Here is a 24,988-nt window from a genome sequence, read left to right on the forward strand (position 1 = left end):
TGCATTCTGTGGTGTACTGTTTCTAATACACTTCAGGTGGTGTACACAGTATCTAATACAGTGTGTACAGTTTGTGTACAGTGTGTACGGTGTGTACAGTACAAAAAATACATCATGTCCGGAAGGCCACCAAGAAGAGGCAGATGCTCACAGGCCACTAAAAGAGAGCTAGCAGCCTCTGTGTCTACAGTCAACAGTGCTAGTCGTGGACATGGTGCATCCTCTGCAGGTGGCCGTGGGGCACGCTTGTCCTTTTTTTCTGCTGCTGGCCGTGTTATTGAGCCAGAACATGCAGAAGAGTTGGTGGAGTGGATAACAAAGCCGTCCTCATCCTCTGTCACCCAGGCTAGGAGTAGTTTGCCTTCCAATGCAGCTGCCAAAGTGGCCTATTCCACCGGCTCCTTGTCCACAGTCACTCCTTCCATAGCCCCACCATCATGCATGGAGGAGTCCCCAGAATTATTTGACCACAGTGTCGAGTACATGCTGCTGGAGGATGCGCAGTAATTTGAACTTGGTTCCCAGGTTGAGGAAGGGAGTAACGTGAGCCTAGAGAGAGGGGGTGCCCAAGAAGGACAAGAAACTGGCAGTCATGTTCCCCCAGCTGTAGCATACTGCCAAGTTTTCTCCAGTGACGAGGAGGGAGGGGATGATGAGATCACTGACTGTACTTGGGTGCTTGTGAGAAGAGAGGAGGAGGAGGAGGCACAACTCCAATGAGGCAGGATGTCCTCTAGGAGGCAGCTTAAGGGCAGCCACCCTATTGCATCACACTGCAGAGCTCCGCAGGTGCAGGGCGCTGCTGACTCCCCGCTGACTTTTAAAAGTTCCTTGGTGTGGGCCTTTTTTGACACGTGTGCAGCAGATTACACCGTTGCTGTTTGCAACCTATGTCTGAAGTGAATCAAGCGTGGCCAGAACAGCAGCCACTTGGGCACCCCATGCTTGACCAGACATATGACAACCTGCCATGCAGTCTGTTGGCAACAGCACTTGAAAGACCCGCATCAAATAAAAAGGCAGACTTCTCCTTGCTCCTCATCTGGGTTCTCCAACCCTACTATACCTATTTATATGCTATAAATTTCCCTACCCCAGTTGCTGAACCGTAAAAAGAAATTCGGTCCCAGCCATCCACATGCTCAGCGTCTAAATGCTAACTTGGCCAAATTGCTAGCACTGCAACTGCTGCCTTTTCAGCTGGTAGACTCTGCCCCCTTTCGTGAATTTGTGGAATGTGCTGTATCTCAGTGGCAGGTTCCAAAATGCCATTTCTTTTCACGGAAGCCCATTCTGGCTCTCTAGCGGCATGCGGACGGCAATGTTTTGGCCTCGCTGGACAGGGCGGTCAGCGGTAAGGTTCATATTACAGCTGACTCATGGTCCAGCAGGCATGGGTAGGGATGTTATTTTTCTTTCACGGTGCACTGGGTAACTCTGCTGGCAGCTGGGAAGGATGCAGGACAGGGTTCTGTGTTGTTGGAGCTTGTTCCGCCACCACGCCTCCAAAATGCTAGTGGTGATTCTGCCACAGCTCTCTCCTCCACCCCCTTCTCTTCTTCTTCCTCTATGGCCTCTTCTGCAGATTTGTCCTCTGAACCAGCGGTGCTCTGTAAGCATTCAAGGGGCTACGCAAGCAGTCAGGCTAAAAAATACCATGCAGTGCTTGGGTTGGTTTGCTTAGGGGACAGGAGCCACACTGGGGCAGAGATTCTGTCAGCTCTGCACAGGCAGGCTCAGAGGTGGTTGATGGCACACCAGCTTCAGCCAGGAATGGTTGTATGCCACAATGGCACTAACCTTCTCTCTATCCTCAGACAGGGATACTTGACCCATGTTCCATGTTTGGCACACGTCCTGAATTTGGTGGTGCAGCAGTTCTTGAGCAGGTACCCAGGCTTACAGGATCTCCTGAGGCAGACCAGAAAAGTCTGTGGTCATTTTCACCAGTCATACAATGCCAGTGCTCGGCTAGCTGACATTCAAAGGGAATGTAACCTGCCCACCAACCTCCTCATTTGTGACATGCCCACCAGGTGGAACTCAATGTTGGCAATACTGCAGTGGCTGCACACGCAGCAGAGGGCCATCAATGAGTACCTGTGCGAAGATAGCACCAGGACAGGGTCAGGGGAGCTTGGCTTCTTTTTGCCACACCAGTGGTTACTGATGAAGGATGTATGCACTGTCCTGTCACCATTTGAGGAGGCCACAAGAATGGTGAGCAGCGACAATGCATGCATCAGTGACACTGTCCCTCTAGTCTTCCTGTTGGAGCATGCACTTCGTGGAATCATGGACAGGGCACTTGAGGCAGAACAGCGGAAGGAAGAGGAGGATTTCCTTTACCTCTCCACTTTATCCAGATAGCATTCCTGCAGGCCTGCCAAACACACTGGAAGGATAGGAGGAGGATTGTGTCAGCATGGATGTAGAGGCTAACACTCAGCAGCAGTCTTCAAGGGGTTGTTTTCAGTCCCCAGAAACCCAAGGAGTTGTACGTGGCTGGGAGGAGGTAGTTATGGATCATTTGATCCTTAGTGACCCAGAGGACTCAGAATCTAATGCTTCTGCAAACTTACGCTGCATGGCCTCCCCGATTCTACAAAGCCTGTGAAAGGACCCTAGGATTCGTGGTATCAAGGAGAGGGATCATTACTGGCTGGCAACCCTTCTTGATCCACATTACAAGGGTAAGGTTGCAGAACTCATCCTGCCTTCGCAGAGGGAGCAGAGGATGAAACATCTTAAGGAGGCCTTGAAGAAAGGTTTGTGCAACGCATTTCCAAACCCTGGGAAGTTACAATTTCCTGGTGCTGGACAACGTGTTGCTGAGGCTTCATTCAGTTAGAAGAAGAACGGTGGAGAAAGTGGCCCGCTGACCAATGCCTTTAAAAAAATTTTCAGGTCTGATCGGTTCAAACAACCATCGCCAGCGTATGCATTATATGGTGTAGGAATATCTAGGGGCAAGAGCATACTTGGATACCTTTCCAACAGAGCATCCACTGGGTTACTGGGTCTTAAGGATGGACCACTGGCCAGAACTTGCTCAGTATGCAATTGAGCTATTGGCCTGTCCTGCATCCAGTGTGCTTTCTGAACACACATTCAGAGCTGCTGGAGGTTTTGTAAGGGATCGAAGAGTGCGCCTGTCCACAGACTCCGTTGATGGACTCACATTCATAAAAATGAATCAGTCTTGGATCAGCAGCTATCAAGCACCTGATGCTGATGTAACTGATTGAATTTGCTATGGATGTGGGATCCCTCGAAGACTGCCTATGCTGACTATCCTATTCCTCCTCAATCTTGATGATGCTAGCCAACAATATTTTTTATTTAGGGCACAACTACCACCACCCAAGGCCCAATTTTTCTGCCCCTGTTTAACAGGGGCATGTAATTACAATTTTTAATCTAATATTTCACAGTAGGGCCCGTTCCTGCACCCAACAAGAGTATCTGTGAGGGCTTACAGTGTTGTAGCACCACCACCACTGCCCAAGGCCCAATTTTTATGCCCCTGTTTAACAAGAGTATCTGTGAGGCGTTATAGTATTGTGGCACCACCACCACCGCCCAAGGCCCAGTTTTTCTGCCCCTGTTTAACAGGGGAATGTAATTACAATTTTTGATATAATATTTCACAGCACGGCCCATTCCTGCACCCAACAAGAGTAACTGTGAAGGCTTACAGTGTTGTGGCACCACCACTGCCCAAGGCCCAATTTTTCTGCCCCTGTTTAACAGGGGCATGTAATTACAATTTTTGATATAATATTTCACAGCACGGCCCATTCCTGCACCCAACAAGAGTATCTGTGAGGGGTGTGGCAGAGCGAGGCTCTGTCCCTATGAAATTAGAGGTAAAAGAGACACAGAGTTTGCATATTTGCGGACTGCAAGACTACAGAGTGTAGAGTTTAAATGGAGAAAACTGCTCTGTCAGTTTTCTCCAGGTTTTGCTAGTTCTGGATGGGATTCTGTAGTTTGGAGATCCCTGAGAGTCATGGGTGGGACGGGACCTCCAACCCTGTGTCCAGGTCTTGAGGATAGCAAGCAGAGTGTGTGCCCAGCTGTACACAGCCTATATAACGAGGGGCTGGTGAGAGCAGAAGATAGAAGGAAGGTGGAGTTGGAGCAATGGCTCCTAGTGAGTGTCTCTGTGTGAAGACAGAAGCTGTGTGCATTGAGGGGATTGAAGCCTGTGTGCATTTAAGAAGCCCGAAGCTGTTTGCATCCAAGACTGTGGGCCTGGAAGAACTGGTGGCTTGAGGGACCAGTACCTGTAGCAGCAGCGCTGTTGAAGAGCAGCCAGGTGGGCTTGTATTTTCAGTTGTGATTCCTGAGTGGACTTTTGTTTTGTTTTTATCATTTAATAAACATGGGCTACCAGACCTTTAAGTAAAAACGCCTGTCTGATGTGGACTCACCACATGAAAACGCATCTACCACTTAGCTGAACAATATCCCATGCCACAGGGGTTACAGTGTTGTGGCACCACCACCACTGCCCAAGGCCCAATTTTTCTGCCCCTGTTTAACAGGGGCATGTAATTACAATTTTTGATCTAATATTTCACAGCAGGGCCCGTTCCTGCGCCCAACAACAGTGTTCTGGTACCACCAACTGCAGAGTATATAGGGCAGGTCGTATAGTATATATACTGCTGTTCAAAGTATATAGTGCCTGGGGGACCCCCACAGCATTTTTTTAAAAAATTTGGTGCAGGGTTCCCCTTAATATCCATACCAGACCTGAAGGGCCTGGTATGAATTTTGGGGGTGACATCCATTTTTTTGTATTTTTGGTATTTTTATCTATAATGCCAGGATCTGACAATACATTACAGCCGCAAGAAGTTTTAAATTACATTTTTTCCTTTAGAAATGTAGTTTTGCTGTGGCACTGTTATAAACATGGGAGAAATGCGCTACTTTACAGGCATACTAAGGGCACCCCCAGGCACAATATTTAAAGGAATATTTCATTTTTATTGTTTCACTTTAAGCATTATTAAAATCACTGCTCCCTGAAAAACTTTAGTTTTAAAACTTTTTTTCATTGACACATGTCCCCTGGGGCAGGACCCGGGTCCCCAAACACGTTTTGATGGCAATAACTTGCATATAAGACTTTAAAATTAGCACTTTTGATTTTTCACGTTCGTGTCCCATAGACTTTAACGGTGTTCACGTGTTCAAACAAAGTATGTTCTGCTGCAAACCAAACTGGGCGGTGTTTGGCTCATCCCAACTTGAGATCACTTGCTTTGCTTCACTGTCCAATTCCAGATTCCTGTCACCATTAGCGCATGGCTAGGCCTCACTCTGAATAAGTCCTAACATTTTCCTAGTAGCCATTTGCAGGTGGGGGTCTGCAGTCACCTCTGTGGTAACAACCATTTTAGATGAAGAAGATAATTGTGCTAACTGATACTTGGTGGACTACTGCTCCTGCTATTACTGCTACTACTGCTACTGCAGTCTGATGCAAATCCTGCCAACCCTCCTGGCTGCAGCAACTTGACTTCAACAACACGACAGTCTCTCCTTTCCTGCCCCTGGAAGCATTTCCTCGGTCCTCCTCAGCCCGTGCGCCGTCTTGTGCCCTGCAACAGGTCAAGGCACAACCTAAGGCTCTTGTCTATTGTTTACCAATACCAGGTTATACAACAGCCTTCAGTCATGAAACACAGAAGGTCTGCACCTTTTGTGCTCTGCTACAACTTGTTGTGAGCAGCATCTCTTCACCCTCATGGCAGACATCAGGTACAAGGGAGATGGGACCAGAGGGCAGACCAGCACTCACTGTGAACAGGGCCATGATAAGGTTATTCAGGGTTTCTCCCAAAAATCTGCTTTTGACCCCGGTCTCCACACCTCAGGGTTTCCCTTTATGTACTTCGGTTCCCCCATTCCTCCTTTTAACTAGAAATAAATATTCAGGCAGACCTAATGAGGAAAGCATCTGCATTGATAGACACACAATACCTAAGCACCACCAGGCGACATCGCCGCTGAGTCATTGTCTGACTTGTCCTTCGCAGCAGCGTGGCTTCTCAATAAGGATGATGAGGGGGGAAGAAGATGAGGATATGAAACGTTAATTCTTGGAATCTGAGATTTTCTCCTGGGGGGATAGCCAGTCCCTCTCAATCTCTCTCAAGCTAAAAGAAACTATTAAGGTTCTGGTGGACAAAATACAATTCTGTTTGAAGTTAGAACCTAAGGCCATCAGCATGGATCTCCTCCCAAATCCAAAAAACCTGCTTGTCCTATCCTGTTCACTCACTAGTACAGGATGTTCTGTACAGAGTTTGGCTGCAGCCATACAAAGTGTATACTCATGCCAAGATGCTCAGCTTTACCCATTTGAGGAGGCTTACCACAAAAAAGTGGAAGGTTCCAGTGGTGGATCCATCTATTTCCTGCCCCAATAAATCTTTGACAGTTTCCAGTTGAGGATGACACAGTCTTCAAAGACTCAGTGAACAAGAGGCCCTCCTTAAATCCTCTTTTGATTCCCGTGCAGCACTCTTCCCACCTTACCCCTGTCTGAACATCTCTTGGTTTATTTCTTTCAAGGTGAGTAAAATCCAATATTTACTTGTATAACTCTGCCTTCATTGATGTTGTCCTTCAATAATACTCTGTTTCCATTGCCAACATTCTTCTAGTATGTTTTGATCCAATACGAGCAAAGTGTGTCAATCTTTATAAACCCAAGTTATCATATGCAATTGAGTACCATTCCACCTGTATTATTCAATGGGGTGCAGTATAGGCACTATTTTTCTACTTACCTGCGTACCCCAATCTGCCACCAGAGGCCAAAGAAATTGTGAGTTCTCCTGGTTATGGGGGAACATCTAACACTTTCCAAAATTTTAAATGATAGGTCATTTGCTATCCTTGAGTGCTGTCATGTGGCGGTGCCGAGTCCTGTGGGAGTTTCAACCATTAAAAAGTTGAAATTCGATAGGAAACCCTAACATGACTATATCCTTATATATCTTTTTCCACAGGCCTCAAAAGTGGGAAAACACAATGTGGATCTTTTAAGTTTTCCACCTGCTGTATTAGGAAGCATTTTTATACCACGTGTGTGGCGCCCACCTGAACATGGGTGTCCAATGCGGCTTTTCTCACTTTGGTAAAAATGTTTTTCTGCTGAACAGCTGATCGTCAGTTGAAAAAAATTAGGTAAATGAGTATGTTAGGTCCTCATGCACAAGGACGTTTTTACAGCTGCTTTTTTGAGCTTTTTTTGCAGCTTAAAAAGGCCTGTCTATGTTAGTCTATGGCTTCATGCCCACCTAGGCGTTTTTGAGCTGCAAGTGGCATAGGCGTTTTTAAGCTGTAAAAAAAACCCAGGACCAGTGGGTAATGAGAGACGTTTTTCAGCTGTAAAAACGCTCTAACGCTGAAAAACGCTCAAAAACGCTCAAAAACTCTCAAAAACGTCATTCACCAACGTTTTTTAGCGTTTTTTGATCCATTGAAAAAAAAAAAAAAAATTGAAAAAAAAAAATAAATGCTCAGAAACGCTAACGCAGAAAAACGCTCAAAAATGCTATTGCAAAAACGCTGAAAAACACTGAAAAAAGTTAAAAAAAATCACTGCAAAGATACTGGCGTTTTCATAACGTTTTTTTAACAGCCTGTGTGCATGAGGGCTAAAAAACAGCATAAGGACAGCAAATTGACGTGTGTTAGCTCCTGTGCCAGGTCTTTCTTAATATCTATGTCTCCATTTCAATACTTTCTACATTCTGCTCCATTTATACAGAGTTGATGTACAAATGCTGCACATTTACCACTAATTTGCTTTTATTGTAAATTATTGGAAGCTGGGATAGCATTTGCTACGTTGCTATGTTCTAATTATTGTGAATCTGGGCATTGAAAATATGCAGCTTTTTATTCCCCTTAGTCACTAATTTTGCGTAATCATTCCTGTTTAATGCAGAATTATTAATCTATCACTGAGCACTAATGCTGTTTTAGTTTTGAATTACATTGCTTAGCTTAGAACGACAGTTTTTTAATTTACCTGATAGCCTAAATTTAAATCCAGTTAATCTTTATTAGCAGAATCGATTAATTTAATAGTTTCCTTAGGTAAAAAGTTTTTCAACATAATGTTTGAGTAAGTAAAATCATTTAGTTTGGGCATCCTGATTTTCAAAAAATAAGCTTTATCTGGTTTATTAAAAAGCATGCATTAGTAGTTTATCATGTGATAAAGCATGCTTGGGTTGTCACAGTAACATCTGCAAATTTCTTCTGGCCTTGAAGTATTTATGCCACATCTTTCTATGCAGTAGTTTGTGGAATATGAAAAACCTGGCCACATCTTACCTGTGAAGATATGTAAAGAAGAAATCCTGGTATGGCTATTTTATACATAGTTACATTGGTCCAGCTTGGGCTAATGTAACACATGATGTCGTCAGTCAGAGAAAGCTTTGCCTTTTCCAAATGAATGCAATGCGTTCTCTGATTGGATGAAGTGGCGAGCATGATGTCACTCTCCCACCTCTCCACCTCATTCAATCAGGGAACGCTTTGCATTCATTCAGAAAATGTAATGCAAGTGGGCGATTTACTGCATTTAGAACGCTTAAGGTCAGCCACTTGGCACAGGACCTGGAAGGAAGTGGAGATCACTGGAGTAGCTGACAGTACTTAAGCTATTTTCTGCTTCCAGGGGCATCGGCCAAGCATGGTATATACATAAATACATTGTTCCAAGCTGGACCAATGTAACTAAGTTTAAAATATCCATACCTGGAAATCTTCTTCAATCCCTTCCCATGTCATATTAACACATTATTAACACATTATTTCTCTCACATGGCATAGGCATACTTGCAACTATCCCCCAAAACACATTCTGCTACTCCTCCTGAGTATGGTGATACCACATGTGTGAGACTTTTTCAACCTGGCCACATACAGATGCGCAAACATCCAAGGAGTACAGCCATTATCCACTTTAAGACCAGGCCTTCTTCTGATGCTTTTTGTTTACAAGTAAAGATCTGTATTTTTGCTAGAAAATTACTGAGAACCCCAAATATTATATATTTTTTTTAGCAGAGGCCCTACAAAAAAAATGGTGGGTTTTGAAAATGTTTATGTCACACGATATTTGCGCAGCAGTTTTTCTAAAGCAATTTTACACACTAACGCATAAATAATTATTTTATGAAAAATAAATAAATAAATACATTTTAATACATTTCAATGAACACAAAGAAAATATAATACCCATGAGTAAATAGATACCAAACATGTCATGCTATAAAATTGTGCATGCTTGTGAATTGGTGCCAAACTTTGGTATTAAAAAATTTCCATAGGTGACGTTTTATAAGCATTTATTGGTTACCAGTTTAGAGTTATACAGGGGGTCTGGTGCTAGAAACTGTGACAGATGTTTTGTGCACTGGGTTAGATGTTCATGCTTCGTGCTTGATGTAATGTGTGGGGATGACTGTGTGATCTGTGACAGCAAAATCATCACATGCACAAAGAGCTACAGCATCCCCACTCACAACGGTGAAGCTCCCACTTGGCTGTTTAGGTACATTAACCTACCAGCATGTCTTTGGAGTGTGGGAGGAAACCAGAGTACCTGGAGGAAACACAGGCACAGGAGACACAGGCACAGGGAGAACATGCAAGCTCTAGGCAGGTAGTGCCTTGGTTGAGATTTGAACCAATGACCCCAGTGCAACTAGGCAGAAGTGCTAACCAATTAGCCAGTGTGCTTCCTGCCCCTTCTTCTCTCCTGTACATTCCTATTGGCCCGTAGGGCAGCCCATCCTAGTGTTGGGCCAGTAGAGGTGTGTTGAAGTGGCAGGTATCAGCATATTCTAATATTAACTGGAAAAGTCAAAGCTTTGTCTGTAAGAGTGGTGTGGTATTGAGCCATACCTGCAGGCTTTTGGAGGCTGCTGCCCATACGGTGTATAGGCATCTCTAAGTACTTCAAACAGAAAAAGGGAGTGTTGTTGCGCTACTAAGAAATATTCTGTTAATTAAGATGAATCAGCAGCCGGCATCACCAGTATAGCAACTGTATAGTGAATGTACAAATATTATATAAATGCAGCGCTAAGTGGCGTTTGACATGCGTTCTTTGAGTACAGAAACATATCACATTGCATAAATGGTGTGTGTACTCATCAACAAAAATGTGTTCATAATTCACAAAAAAACCCCACAATATAACTCGTGTGGAACACTCTTTGGTATAGACCCTATATTACAAGGGAAAACAAAACTAACATATGTTCAGTGCATACAAAAGAAACTAATGTGTGTTCCGTGCATCCAAAGATATATCTCCTTTCATAAGTGAAAGGTGTCACCTTTTTAAAGGATCTGGGTATACATCCAACAAAGATGTGGTATTGCATGAAAACAAAGAAAACACTTATAACCAAATTATAGTCCACAAGTGGAAAAATCAGTGATGGCAGCACTAAAAGACATGTGGCAGAGAAGAAATCCAGTATATGTTGCTACATCTGGTGGATGTTCCTTATGCATGCAGGTTTCATACAGAAGTGGAGGGGTAAATGCGCTTACCAGAAGAAGTGGACACTCACACCGTACGGTGGGGTGTCATACGAGCTTATGGATCCAACTGATCCTAAGGGTGTTCACTGCAGACCTGTTGGAACATGCCAATGGAAGGTACTGGTCAGTGCGTCCAAAACGACCTCAGGAGCAGGATGGACCGTAAATAATCGGATGGATAGATGGATAGATTCCCCAATCACAGCATACAAGTGGCAAAAGGGATGTAGTTCTCACCAAATCATATGGCATCCACATAAGGGAAAAAAACGGAATCTCCACATGGTGCATGAACTAATAAAAGCAGGTTTATTTCGGACAAGTGTCCATCTACAGGGGCATTATGCCCCTGTAGATGGACACTTGTCCGAAACATGTCGGGTTGCTGATTGCTGTTACCTTGTCACCACGCTAACGAAAATTTTTTTATCTGACTTGTGATCACTTGTACAACTTTTTTACCCTGATGCCTGTGAAACATCTGCTTTACTGTTGATGATTTCAAATAAACCTGCTTTTATTGGTTCATGCACCATGTGGAGATTCCCTTTTTTTCCCTTATGTGGATGCCATATGATTTGGTGAGAACTACATCCCTTTTGCCACTTGTATGCTGTGAGAGGGGAATCTATCCATCCATCCATCCGATTATTTACGGTCCATCCTGCTCCTGAGGTCGTTTTGGACGCACTGACCAGTACCTTCCATTGGCATGTTCCAACAGGTCTGCAGTGAACACCCTTAGGATCAGTTGGATCCATAAGCTCGTATGACACCCCGCCGTACGGTGTGAGTGTCCACCTCTTCTGGTAAGCACATTTACCCCTCCACTTCTATATGAAACCTGCATGCATAAGGAACATCCACCAGATGTAGCAACATATACTGGATTTCTTCTCTGCCACATGTCTTTTAGTGCTGCCATCACTGATTTTTCCACTTGTGGACTATAATTTGGTTATAAGTGTTGTCTTTGTTTTCATGCAATACCACATCTTTGTTGGATGTATACCCAGATCCTTTATAAAAGGTGACACCTATTACTTATGAAAGGCGATATATCTTTGGATGCACGGAACACACATTAGTTTCTTTTGTATGCACTGAACATATGTTAGTTTTGTTTTCCCTTGTAATATAGGGTCTATACCAAAGAGTGTTCCACACGAGTTATATTGTGGGTTTTTTTTGTGAATTATGAACACATTTTTGTTGATGAGTACACACACCATTTATGCAATGTGATATGTTTCTGTACTCACTGAACGCATGTCAAACGCCACTTAGCGCTGCATTTATATAATATTTGTACAATCTCTAAGTACTTGATGCCATTTTTTTTTTTCCCTGGCAGTCTCTTTAAGGTTACAGACCAAAAATATTCTCACTTTAAAGACTCTTGTTTATATAATGTCCCTGCTCCAGTGCAATGTGACCAATAACTGTAGCCACTTTTTTCGATGACTTGGCTTTTGTGGAGCATGCATAGTTAAACATTGTTTTCTGCGGAGAAAAGAGAGATGTTGCAATGGTAAAAGCTTGGAAGTGCTCATGCCTGGTCTGTCAGTTCCTCCATGGCCCATGTGAAACTGGAGTCAATTGTTTTCTTTTGACTGTCCAGCATGAGATCTGCACATTCTCTTTTTACACTCTCATGATGGGTCCCTGTAGTAGACCAAGGTTTTAGTAAACGTTGTCGAAGGACCCCTGGTTGTCTGCAGGCATGTGGCAGGTGGTTTCTTGCCATCTTCTACACTTTTCTGTAAGATGTGCTCAGGGGCAAATGATCAAAATACAAATGAGAAGCAATAAAGAGCAAAGTATATAAAGCCTAATAAAGCAATGTAAAAGGATATGAGGCTTTAGAATAAATAGGTAACAAGGTGTCACGTTGGTAAGGGAGTCACATTCAACTAGGCATACTCTGTAATGTTGACATTCAAATGGCTCATTCAAGTGGCTACCTCAGTTCATATAATTGTTGGGAACAGAACTTGACATTTGTTCCATTGTCATAAAATGTGTCAAGACAGATGTTGATTGTCCAAGAACATGACAGAAGTATAAAAGTCTGCAGAGAAAGCAGGAAACACTGCTAACTGATAATAATGCAGCACGGGCAGAAAGCACTGAAAGGTGTCAGATAACAAGATCGCACACTCGTGGAATGGTGCTAAACTTCGGTACTTAAAAATCTCCATAGGTGACGCTTTAAAGTTTGTTATAGGTTACATGTTTAGAGTTACAGAGGAGATCTTGGACTAAGAGCTCGCGTGTGTTAGAGCTCTCGCTCTAACACACGCGGTGATACCTCACTTGTGTGATTTGAACGCCGTTTACATATGTGGGTGCAACTTACATATGCGCTCGCTTCTGTGTGCGAGCATGCAGGGATGGGAGCACTTTAATTTTTTTTTCTTTATTTGACTTTTATTTAATTTTTTTTACACTTTCTTTCCGTTTTTGGTCACTTTTATTCCTATTACAATAGGAATAGGGCATAACAGGTGCTCTTTATGGACAGATGTAGGGTCAATAAGACCCCACATCTCTCCTTCAGTCTGGAAAGGCTGAGATCAAAGAAAAAAATGAACACTCTCGGCCTTTCCAGCTGCGTCCTCGGCTTTGTTTACATCCGCCGGGATGTGACGTCATAACATCGCGCCCGGGCCTCTGAGGTTCATAGAAATAACTGGGGACCATCTGTTCACTGGAAATCTCTATGCGCAACTTCCGGCAACTTTGTTTTGCTGTACAGGAGAAGTACAGCCAAACAAGCTTTGGCTGTACTTCCAAATCAGACCATAACATAACTTAAGCCGCGTACACACAATTAGATTTTCGGATGGGAAATGTGTGATGACAGGCTGTTGGCGGAAAATTTGACCGTTTGTACGCTTCATCGGACAATTGTTGTCGGATTTTCCGTGGACAAATGTTGGATGGCAGTCTTTAAAATTTTCCGTGGACAAATATCTGTTGTCGGATTTTCCGAGTGTGTGTACACAAGTCCGTCGGACAAAAGTCCAAAGTACAAACACGCATGCTCAGAAGCAAGGACGAGGCAGAAGCGGTCGCTTTTGTAAACTAGCGTTCGTAATGGAGAATTAACATTCGTGACGTGGCAAATTATGAAATCTCGAAATGCAGCACACAATTCTCTTCTTCTTTAATGGGATAATAATGAAGCTGCTTTGGTGGTGATACTGATGGAGTTATTGCAAACTAATTTTCAAAGGCTTTTTTTTTTCTAGTGATATCAAGAATAATATTATTATGCTTGTTATTTTTTTTTTTTTTTTTGGTGCAAGTTACCACAACACCATTATCCTGTAGTTTTTAAGATCAAAGATATAACTATGTTGGTGTCCCTTGTTAATTTTACATTGTATTTTTTTAAATGTAACTGCTACTGCCAAACTGTCATTTGAAGTAAAACACATAGCCAAGTATTATTCTCCACAATTTTTTTTATTGTGCATTAAAAAAAAGAAAACAAATAAAATTAGACATGCTATCTGCCAATAGAACTTAACCAAAAAGTGCATTCTATGCATCCAAAAATATAGAAAATATACCAAATAAAATCATTATTATTCAACCAAAAAATAACATAAAAGCCTCATGCATGTGTCCTGCTTCTTAATATAGGGGGTCTACAATGCCAAGAGTTGGTGAAAGCAGGGGTCCGTCATCCAGAGATAATTCCAAAAATCATCCAGATTATTCTCCTGGAGCTTCCGCAGCAAAAGCATATGACATAATTGGTCACGATTAATAAAGCAACCAATTTTTGGTCCAAGAACTCCTCCTCCTCTTGTTCCTGGACTTGGGTCAAAGCAATAACTTCAAGGCCAATAATAAATAACATGTTATCTCCTCCGATTCCGCAACATGGCTGGCTGCCATTCAGAAACTAACTAAAAAGCGAGAAATTAAAAGTGTGAATCAACAATCACCAGACTTCTACTAACACAAAATTAGCAGAAGGAGCCAAAAGGGTTTCATTAAAGAGCTGAAAAACCACGTAGCAAGCCACTACATTTGTGTTTGTTGGCTGACAATTCCTTGCCATTTTGTATGCAAGACAAGTTCCTGGCCAACGCCCTTTGGACAAAAGTCTGCGGAAAATCCGATCGTGTGTACGAGGCTTTATTTGTGATTGCCTACTTTGTGTTACTACACTTTACACTTTGGCTGGACATACATAATACATTATTCTTGTACAATTTTCCTTTAAATTTACCAACATCATCAAATCTAAACACTTTCAATTTGTATGCAATCAGGCAGGCCCTTGCACTGTATAGCTGAAGGTAAATCTGAAGGAAATTGAACCAAAAAAAATGTCATTTATGGCCAGCTTTTACATTTCTCAGCAGGGAGCCACGCATGTATGGGCTGCTTTAGTAGAAGAACCCGTACAGTATACTGTATATCTCTGTTATATGATAATGAAATGGCTAAGAGTAAAATGTGTGCAATATTTACAATCCGAATGTTTGTAGGATTTGTCATTGTTCCGAGAGTACACTTTGAGCCCTGGGCAATAAACATTTGTGTCCTTCAATAACCTCCTAGTAACACTTGTGACCCTGTGTGCAAGAGCAATTTATTTGATATTTATGTATTGCATAGAATTGTTTCAAAGATTCCTTGAGGCGCTGTCATGTTAATTATTGTCTCAAGACACTGTGCTAATGACCTCTGTGATTATTTAATCTAAGGTTTGCCATTCTCTCTGCCAAACTTATTTTACACCAGTACAATTGTTAGCAGGCAGGTGATGGGGTCAAATAGTTTTTTGTTTTAATATTAATTTGTTCTATATTTTTGGAGTAGAAAGAGAAAGAATGGTGACATTACAAAGATATGACAACAGTCTTAAATGGTTATTTTATATGGAGATATAGATAGATAGATAGATAGATAGATAGATAGATAGATAGATAGATAGATAGATAGATAGATAGATAGATAGATAGATAGATAGATAGATAGATAGATAGATAAATAGATAAAATTTTTATTACCAAATAAAAAATGGAAAAAAAAATGTTTTTAGTTTTTCGTATCATTATTAAGGTTTTCTACTTTGATGTATTTTTTTTTTCCTACCAATAGTGAATAAAAAACCCTTCCAAAATCCCCTGACCCTTCTCAAAACAGATGATTATCCTATGTACCTTATTTTAGAAGTCTGTGCATTGCACGCTTTAAATAAGAAAAAAAATATACTAACAACTGCTATATATATATATATATATATATATATATATATATATATATATATATATATTGCACTAAAAATATATATAGATATTAATTTACCTTGCATACAGTATATGTTCATTAAACCTGCCAGAAGTACCCCACAGGGTACACCCACCACAGTTGGTTTAGTGGTCACAGTAAAAATCCGGGGGGGGGGGGGGGCAGCAGATTGACAGTCTCAGCGCTCTGTTCCTGTGTGCTGTGTGGAGGGGGGGGGGTTCCCTTTCCTCCAATCAGCTCTCAGAGTTCTCTTCACTGATATAACTTCAGCTCTCTGGCTCCTGCTTTTCAGAGTTGAAAGATCCTGTGTAAATTCTACACTTTAAATGGATGTAAAGAAGAGATGAATACACAGGTACAACTTATGTGGGAGGATTTGTTTCCTCTCTGTGTATCAGTCACTTTACTGGGTCTATGTAAAAGTTTACAACCACTTTAACTTGGTGCATTAGGAAAAGTATTGATGACTTTCATCATCCAATCACGTGCAAGGAAAAATATAGTTTTTTTTTTTTTTTTTACTTTCCTTGCACGTGATTGGGTGTTCTTTGCAAAGAAAAAAACTCCCTTGCAAAGTGTAAATTCCTTGCACAGTAAACAGCTTGTTTGCCTTTAGTAAATTAACCCCTATATACTTTATCCCTTAGATCAGTGGTCATCAACCCTGTCCTCAGGGCCCACTAACAGGCCAGGTTTGCAAGATAACTGAAGTACATCACAGGTAATATAATTTGCTGCTCAGTGATTGCAGTATTCTAGTTTACATCTCCCCAAGGTAATAAATAAAACCTGGCCTGTTAGTGGGCCCTGAGGACAGGGTTGATGACCACTGCCTTAGAGAATATGTCACTAGCCTCAGAAATGTAATTAAACTTCTGCTGTTTTGCTAAATTGTACTTGCTAAATTTGCGCCGTGCATACACTATATTACCAAAAGTATTGGGACGTCTGCCTTTACACGTACATGAACTTGGCATTCTAGTCTTAGTTCATAGGGTTCAATATTGAGTTGGCCCACCCTTTGCAGCTATAACAGCTTCAACTCTTCTGAGAAGGCTGTCCACAGGGTTTAGGAGTGTGTCTATGGGAATATTTGATCATTCTTCCAGAAGCGCATTTGTGAGGTCAGGCACTGATGTTGGACGAGAAGGCCTGGCTTTCATTCTTCACTCTAATTCATCCTAAAGGTGTTCTGTCGGGTTGAGGTCAGGATTCTGTGCAGACCAGTCAAGTCCCCCCACCCCAAACTTGCTTGTCCATGTCTTTATGGATCTTGTTTTGTGCGCAGTCATGTTAGAACAGGAAGGGGCCATCCTCAAACTGTTCCCACAAAGTTGGGAGCATGAAATTGTCCAAAATGTCTTGGTATGCTGACACCTGAGAAGTTCCCTTCACTGGAACTGAGGTGCCAAGCCCAACCCCTGAAAAAAAAAAAAAACACACCATAATCCTCCCTCCACCAAATTATTTTGACCAGTGCACAAAGCAAGGTCCATAAAGACGTGGATGAGCGAGTTTGAGGTGGAGGAACCTGACTGGTCTGCACAGAGTCCTGAGCTCAACCCGACAGAAAACCTTTGGGATGAATTAGAGTAGGGACTGCGAGCCAGGCCTTCTTGTCCAACATCAGTGCCTGACCTCACAAATGCACTTCTGGCAGAATGGCCAAACATTCTCATAGACACACTTCTAAACCTTGTGGACAGTTTTCCCAGAAGAGTTGAAGCTGTTATAGCTGCAAAGGGTGGGCCGACTCAATGATGAACCTTACAGGCTAAGACTGGGATGTCATTAAAGTTACTTTTAGTAAGATAGTGTATGTGTATGGGTGTCCAACACAGGACTACAATAAACCTATGTGAGATATATACATGATTTAGAATATTCCACCTTACCTACTGTATGTTATATTTCTTGTCTCCATAGGACGGCTTGGACAATTACTGTTTCGTGGTCTTTGCTGCGATCAGCTTGACTGGTGCCCTCTACCTCTATTTTGTTTTACCTGAAACGAAAAACAAGACATTTAGTGAAATTGACCAAGCTTTTGCCAAAATGAATAAAACATCTTCAGCATTCAAAGAGTCAGAGAAATATTCAAGTCCGGAGGAGACTGTTGAACAGACTGAGAATACTAAAGCTCACACAGATAATGCTGACCACAACAGTATGGAGATGGAATACATAAACCAGTTGTGAAGTGTATTTGAGGAGTGTGGAGGCTCTCTACTCTGAATTACAACTCCCATCATTAGCCTACTGATTGGTGGCAGTGTATTGGCAGCTATGTACTGTCTTTTTCTTATAATTACTACAAATTCATTATGCATTACATATTCTGATTTTTATAACCTGTTCCAAACCTTCTATAACGTGGCACTAACCTTTTTCACTGCAGGGTAAAATAACGGGGTCACTCAAGTCATCTACTACTAGGCACCAGGTACTCACCATATCTTCTCTACCTTGCTGCTCTGTTCATATTCAAATGAAAACTCAGGATTGAAGGTTATATAGTCATACACTCTAATAATGTTCTCTCTGGCTTAGAGTATTCCCTCCTCCCAAGACCTCCTGTTCTCTAGCTCCCTTGTCTCCAGGATTTCTCCAGAGTCTCTTCTATCCTCAGGAACTCCCTAACCCTATCCATTCAGCTATCTCTATAACTTGTCATGTGGTGGGTGGGGCTTAGGCACCTGTGGGTGGGACAAGTGAAACTGCACTTAGTAATACCTGAACTCAGGCTGGGAGCGTCAAAATGTGACAGTCAAAATGAAAGCAGGTCTCCCCTACTTAGAAGCGAGTTGCATTGGCACCGTTAACTACTTGCTTCTCTGTGCTGACTCCATTGCACTGATGACACTTGTACACTCTCATGCATAGAGATATCTGCAGAAGAGGCTATAGAGGAAGAAGAAGAGGGGCGGGGGGGGGAGAGCTGTGGCAGAATCACCACTAGCATTTTGGAGGCGTACCTTGTCCTGCATCCTTCCCAACTGCAAAGTTACCCATGTTGTTTACATGTAAAATGTATGTAGGATGATTTGTTTCATCTCTGTGTATCATCTGAGGCTATTCACTTCACTGGGTATATGTGAGGGTTTACATCCATTTTAAGGCACTTTTTTTTTCCAATTCTTTATTTTTATTTTCATTTCAGTTAGACATGTTTTTTATGCTGCTTTTCTCCTGCCGGGAGAAAAGTGTTTAGAAACGCCGGGCAATCTGCATAAGGCATAAAAGTGCAAGGCAGCAAATGCCAGCTCACGTCTTCAAGCACTTGAAGAAAGAACATAGGATTGACCTTTTAGGGCTAAAAACTTTTTTAGAATTAACACTATACAATTTATGCTGATACTAAAACATCAATGAATTACATTGTACTACTTTTCTGATCTTTATTACATTCAAGAGTTGTAAAAAAATCATGTTTTTTAAAAAAAAAATTTTATCTATGTATTTTTGTCAGTATGCATTATTAAAACATTCAATACGTTCCTTTTTTCTATTAGGAATATACTACGTGGCATGTTCACAGATTTTCCCAGTTCACTGGGGGTACAGATACCTACAAATACTGTATATTTAACCTTTTTTTTTCATTTTGGAGTGGAAGGGGATTAGGAGACCAGTTAGACTTTAATTGCTTACAACACAATCTCCGGCGCTTGGGGGCTTAGTCAATAAGTATGTGGTGAGACCAACCCTTTGGGTTTGTATGGAATGTCACTGGTCATGCCGCCCTCCTCAGAACAATGGGTATCCTTAGAGCTGAAACATTTAGAAAAGAAAGGAGGGTGCACCGACCTTGTGCATTATCAAAGGTAAAATGTATTAAAAAGTATAACAGCAATTTATCATACTCACATAAAGACGTGATAAAAAGCTTGTCGATGCACCAGCAAATTAGACCATGTCTCTAAAATCTACAATCTGGATCGAATGTTAGGGAGGACCAGATGGCATCGCAGATGGCTTACGCATTTTTGAGGGAGGACCCCCTTCTTCAGAGCCAAAGCGGTGAATGACTGGCCTCCTCTAGTTACCTCTATATATACACACGTTCATGTATCTAAGTATACGCCTACTGGATCTTACCACGCCCATTCAAATGGGCCCCACCAACCATATGGACCAATCAGAAGTGTGTACCAGCATCCAGTATCTTACATCCATCCCCTGCCACAGTGGAAGTGTCCATGGACAGGAAGCAGCAGCGCCACACAAAACACAGGGAGCAACACAAGTGCACCAAGTTACCACCAACATATACACTATTATATCAGTGTCATATTGTAATGAATCATGGCCTGTTAGTGCAGCGATGTTACCCATCTTTGGAACCCTCATCAAGATGTGTACTGGCAGGCTGGCATAATCTCATGGGGGAGCGTTCAGATGCAGGAGGGTGCTTCACATGATTGGATGATGGAAGTCTGCAGAGCTCTCTATCATTTACTAAGCTTTGGAGCAACTGCATTTGCAGAGTGCACAGTCTATTTTCCTTTAGTAAATCGACCCCATAGAGACTAAACCCTATTGGGTAAAATGCAATGGAGGGGGTGGCCCTTGGGTGGAGACTGCTACTGTGTCGATTTTTGCAATAAAATGGATTACAGTGATGTCATCGATGTGCAGCAGCTACCCTTTCTCTTCAGTCCATTTGGTTTGTGGACAGCTGCGTTTACCCATAGCACTTGATGTTTAGGCCACAGTGAGAAGGTCCAGCCTTAAAGCAGAGGAAGAAGTTTTATTTTCATCCAAGTGTTACAACACACTTAAAAATGATTTCTATCGATTGCTGTAATGTAGGTTAGACAACATACTTATAGATCTTTCTCCATATCAATTTGCATTGTTTGCAGTGAAACATCTCTCGGATGGCATCCTTTTAGGTAAAGTACAACTGTGCTTTTGTGTGGACAAAAAATAGATAAGTGTTAGCAATTGGAGCTCAGTCTCATTGCAGTACAAGCTGAGAGGCAGAGTACAAATCCCTATACTAAATTATCAAATGTCGCTTCAGGCTACCGATAACCATTCCTTTCCTCCTGATGCTGCATGTAGGTTAGTCATTTTGTGTGAAGACTGGGGAGATGGGAATAAAGTGTTTCTATGCTATGTATTTGATTTTGAAATAATGTTTTAAAATGTTACCGCTGACAATAGTTGTTTTTAATAATCACCTGAGGCATTTCTATTGGGATTGGACTATAATTTTTTTCTAACATGATACTTATTCCACCCTAAAGAACAAGGATGGATCATTATACTGTATTCTACGTCTGCTGAGTATGTAGGATGTTGGAATAAGAGATCTACTCTACAGACTCAAAGGCTCTACAGGTCTCCCTAGGTCTGTCAGTAAGTTTAACCCATAAGATGCCAGAGATGCTTTTGCATGTTTACAAAAAAAATGTTAGGCTATAAAGATAAGTTAAACCCCAAAACATATCTTTTCTGAAAGCAGAAACCCTAGAGAATAAAATGGTGATGAAGTGTATGTAAAGATCCCAACCCTATATGGGTTCTTTCTATTACCTCGTGTTTGAAAATAAACATAAGAAATATCAATCAATGAATGATTATTACAAATAAATCAAATACAATGCATCATAATTCACATTAAGTCCATTATCTCAAATCTTCTCAATAGTGAAATAAAGTTCCATCGTGCTAAAGTGCCAAATTTACAGCACTTGGCACTTTAGCGCGATGGAACTTTATTTCACTATTAAGAAGATTTGATATGATGGACTTTATGTGAATTATGATGCATTGTACTGTACAGTAAAACCTTGGATTGCGAGCATAATTCGTTTCGGACACATGCTTGTAAACCAAAGCACTTGTATATAAGCGAATTTCCCCATAACAAATAAATTAAACTCAGATGATTCGTTCCACAACCATTTATTCAAGTCCTTCAGTTTATAGTCCATATAAAAAGATTATAGCAAAGTGATAGGTTGTGTAACCATAACATGTCCATCCACAAATGGCAGCCTCCACAAGGGGATTAGAAGCAAAATCCATCAAGAGCTACAGAGTATAAAAGAGACGAGAGGCACCTCTAAGTGTAGCAATATAGTTACATCTAATGAAGATACAACATTTACCAACTCACATGGTTGATGATTAAAACAAGGGACATCTAAGTATGCAGACATCCGGGGTAAAGCTGTCCACATAGACCGTCCTCCTCACCACCGGCTTTCACCGCTGTCAGTCTGCAATTGTGACCGTGAAGACTACCCTGCAGTAGAGCGATCTGAAAGTGAGGCTTAAAGTGCTCGTGGAGCGCAGCGTGGAAGCGATGATGTTGAAGGCGGTGATGAGGATGGTCTATGTGGACAGCTTTACCCCAGATGCCTGCAAACTTAGATGTGCCTGTTTTGATCATTAACCGTGTAAGTTGCTAAATGTTGTACCTTCATTAAATGTAACCATATTGCTTACATTTAGAGGCACCTCTCTTCTCTTTTATAATCAGTTATGACATGACGTTACGTATATCAAGAAATTGCTTGCTTATCAAGTCAAAATTTATAAAAAAACATTTTGCTTGTCTTGCAAAACTCTCTCAGACCAAGTTACTCTCAATTCAAGGTTTTACTGTATTTAATTTATTTGTATTAATCATTCATGGTTGACTAATATTACGTTTATTTATATTCAAACATGAGGTAATAGAAACAACCCATATAGGATAGGGCTATACACTTTATCACTATTTAAAGGCCCAGCACCTTCTACAGCAGCAACCCACATTATTATACTATGGTAATAGTTACATTTTTTTAAAGGCACATAAAATAAGCACAACGGCTTCCGAAACACAAGATTTCAGTAAAACAATACATGTTAATTTTGTTACATGTTAAAAGATGAGGTTGCGCCAGGTAAATATATACCCAACATGTCAAACCTTAAAATAGTTCTAAAAATAACGCCTGCAAATCACCTGTAAAGCACCTCTCCTGTCACTCCAGTGTGAAAGTCCAAGGGCTTTCACACTGGAGCAGTGCGCTTGCAAGACGGGAAAAGAAGTCCTGCAAGCCGCATCTGTGCGGTGCTTTAGGAGTGGTGTATTGAATTCAATGGGCAGCGCTGTCGAAGCACCTGCAAAGTGCCTCAGCATCGGCACTTTGCGGGTGGTTTTAACCCTTTTTCAGCCGCTAGTGGCCAGAAAGCACCGCTAAAACGACGGTAAAACGCTGCTAAAGATAGCAGCGCTTTACCGCCGCGAAAGTGCCCTTAAGGTGCTAAAAACATACATGATACCAAATATTTAAAATCATACAAATGTACTTTACTGCATATAACAAAAATTGAAAGAATTAAAAACAGTTTGTTTCCAATTTTCATTGCATTGTGAACTTACAAAGACTCTAGATTGTGGGAATGTTTCTCATATTGACTCTCAACAGCCATCCTAAGATGTAGGTATTCCTACATACCATAACTTTACACTATGGTTCAATAAAGCTTTTACAATGTGGTGGCATTATCGGTGTGCAGCCTGCAGTTCATTAAATAAATGGGTTACTAGGGTTTTTTCTCAGACAATAGGGGTGAGACCCCCTACCAGTGTTGCCAAGTACCTACCAGATTGAAATTTACTGGCACAACACCCAAAATTTACTGGCACAGACACGTTTTTACTGACATTTCCAAAAGTTACAAAATTACAGTTTTGGGTGCAAGTTTCAGTATTTAGGCTACAAAGAAGTACAATATGCAATTAGCAATGTGATTTAAGCTACTTCCACACTGAAGCAGGGGGGGGGCGTTAGCGATAAAGTACCTTTAATTTGTTGCAGGGGTGGTGTTTTTCAGGCGCTTTACAAGCGCTATTTTTAGCCCAAAAGTGAAAAACACCCCAGTGTGGAATGGGTCTAAAAGTAGATATTAAGGCAAAAAACATATTTCTTATTTTATTTTTGATATAGTAAGTCGCTCAGGGACAGGACTCAGGAGGACAATACATTAGAATGGGAAGGAACGCACACATGAAACTGGCTCTCACAGTGACAGCAACAGATGATGATGATGTCTCCGAGCGTCACAGCCATATTTTTTACTGCCAATTTTTTCCTGTCACTGGCATTTACTGGCAGGAGAAAAGTATCCATTTTTACTGGCTGCCAGTAAAAATACATCAACACTGCCCTCTACCCACCTCCTGCACCATTCCTTGGTTCCACTCCCTATCCACCTCCCAGTACTGCCCCTTTTGGAGAATACAGAGCCAAGTAACAATTGTGGTACTAAGTAATTTGTATGGAATTTGTTAACAAGAAAAGCAGTAAAATAGATCCCATGCAGCCAGCAACAATAGATCCCCCCAGCAACAATGTACCACCCGCAACAAAATCCCCCCTCGCCCAGCAACAAAATATCCCCAGTAGCAATAACAGATCTCCCTGCAGTCAGCATCAATAGACTCTCCAGCAGCCAGTAACAATAGACCCCCCAGCAACAATGGATCACCCACAACAAAATACCCCCTCCCCCAGCAACAATAGACCCCCGGCAGCAACAACAGATTTCCTTGCAGCCAGCATCAATAGTTTCCATCCAGCAACAACTGACCCCCAGCAACATAAGATCCACTCCAAGTAACAGTAGATCCCCCACTAGCAACAATAGACCTCTTTAGGAACAATAGAACCCCCCCCCCACAAAAATACTGTAGACTTGCTTCAACAACAATAGATCCCCCTATCAAGGGGTGGCCCATGCATTAGGGGCGCATGGGCGCCGCCCTCTTTATCCTCGCCACCCCCTATATGGTTAATGGATAGAGTCATGCATAGCATGGCTCTATCCATGGCTGCCGCTGCCACCCCCTATTCAGGCGTCCGGCCCATTTTCGGACACTGGGCACCTGAATTACAACGGCGGGGGTGTTATTTTTAAAGCAAATGATTAGAGTCATCGGAGCACAGAGCATTGCATTCGGAGTCCACCCAGATGTGTTAGAAAAGCAAATTAATATTTGCTTTACTAAGACTGAATCTCCTCTCCGCCCAATCAGGAAGCGTGGGTCTGTTACCCATTTCCCGATTGGCTGAAAGGTTAGGGGATCCTATTGGATACCTAGCAGGAGGGGAGG

General features: G+C 41.9%; 1 protein-coding gene across 2 annotated transcripts in view; it reads left to right on the forward strand.

The window, feature by feature from the left end:
• SLC2A9 (solute carrier family 2 member 9) overlaps positions 1 to 19,366 on the forward strand; it is a 689,875-nt gene extending 670,509 nt beyond the window's left edge. For both annotated transcript variants that reach the window (XM_073610132.1, XM_073610123.1), the window contains exon 13: positions 17,797 to 19,366. In XM_073610132.1, the coding sequence (XP_073466233.1) occupies positions 17,797 to 18,069 (273 nt within the window). In that variant the 3' untranslated portion in view covers positions 18,070 to 19,366. The remainder of the gene's footprint in view (positions 1 to 17,796) is intronic.
• The last annotated feature ends 5,622 nt before the right edge of the window (positions 19,367 to 24,988 follow it).

Source organism: Aquarana catesbeiana, linkage group LG01, assembly GCF_042186555.1.
Source record: "Aquarana catesbeiana isolate 2022-GZ linkage group LG01, ASM4218655v1, whole genome shotgun sequence".
In the NCBI taxonomy this organism is placed as follows: Eukaryota; Metazoa; Chordata; class Amphibia; order Anura; family Ranidae; genus Aquarana; species Aquarana catesbeiana.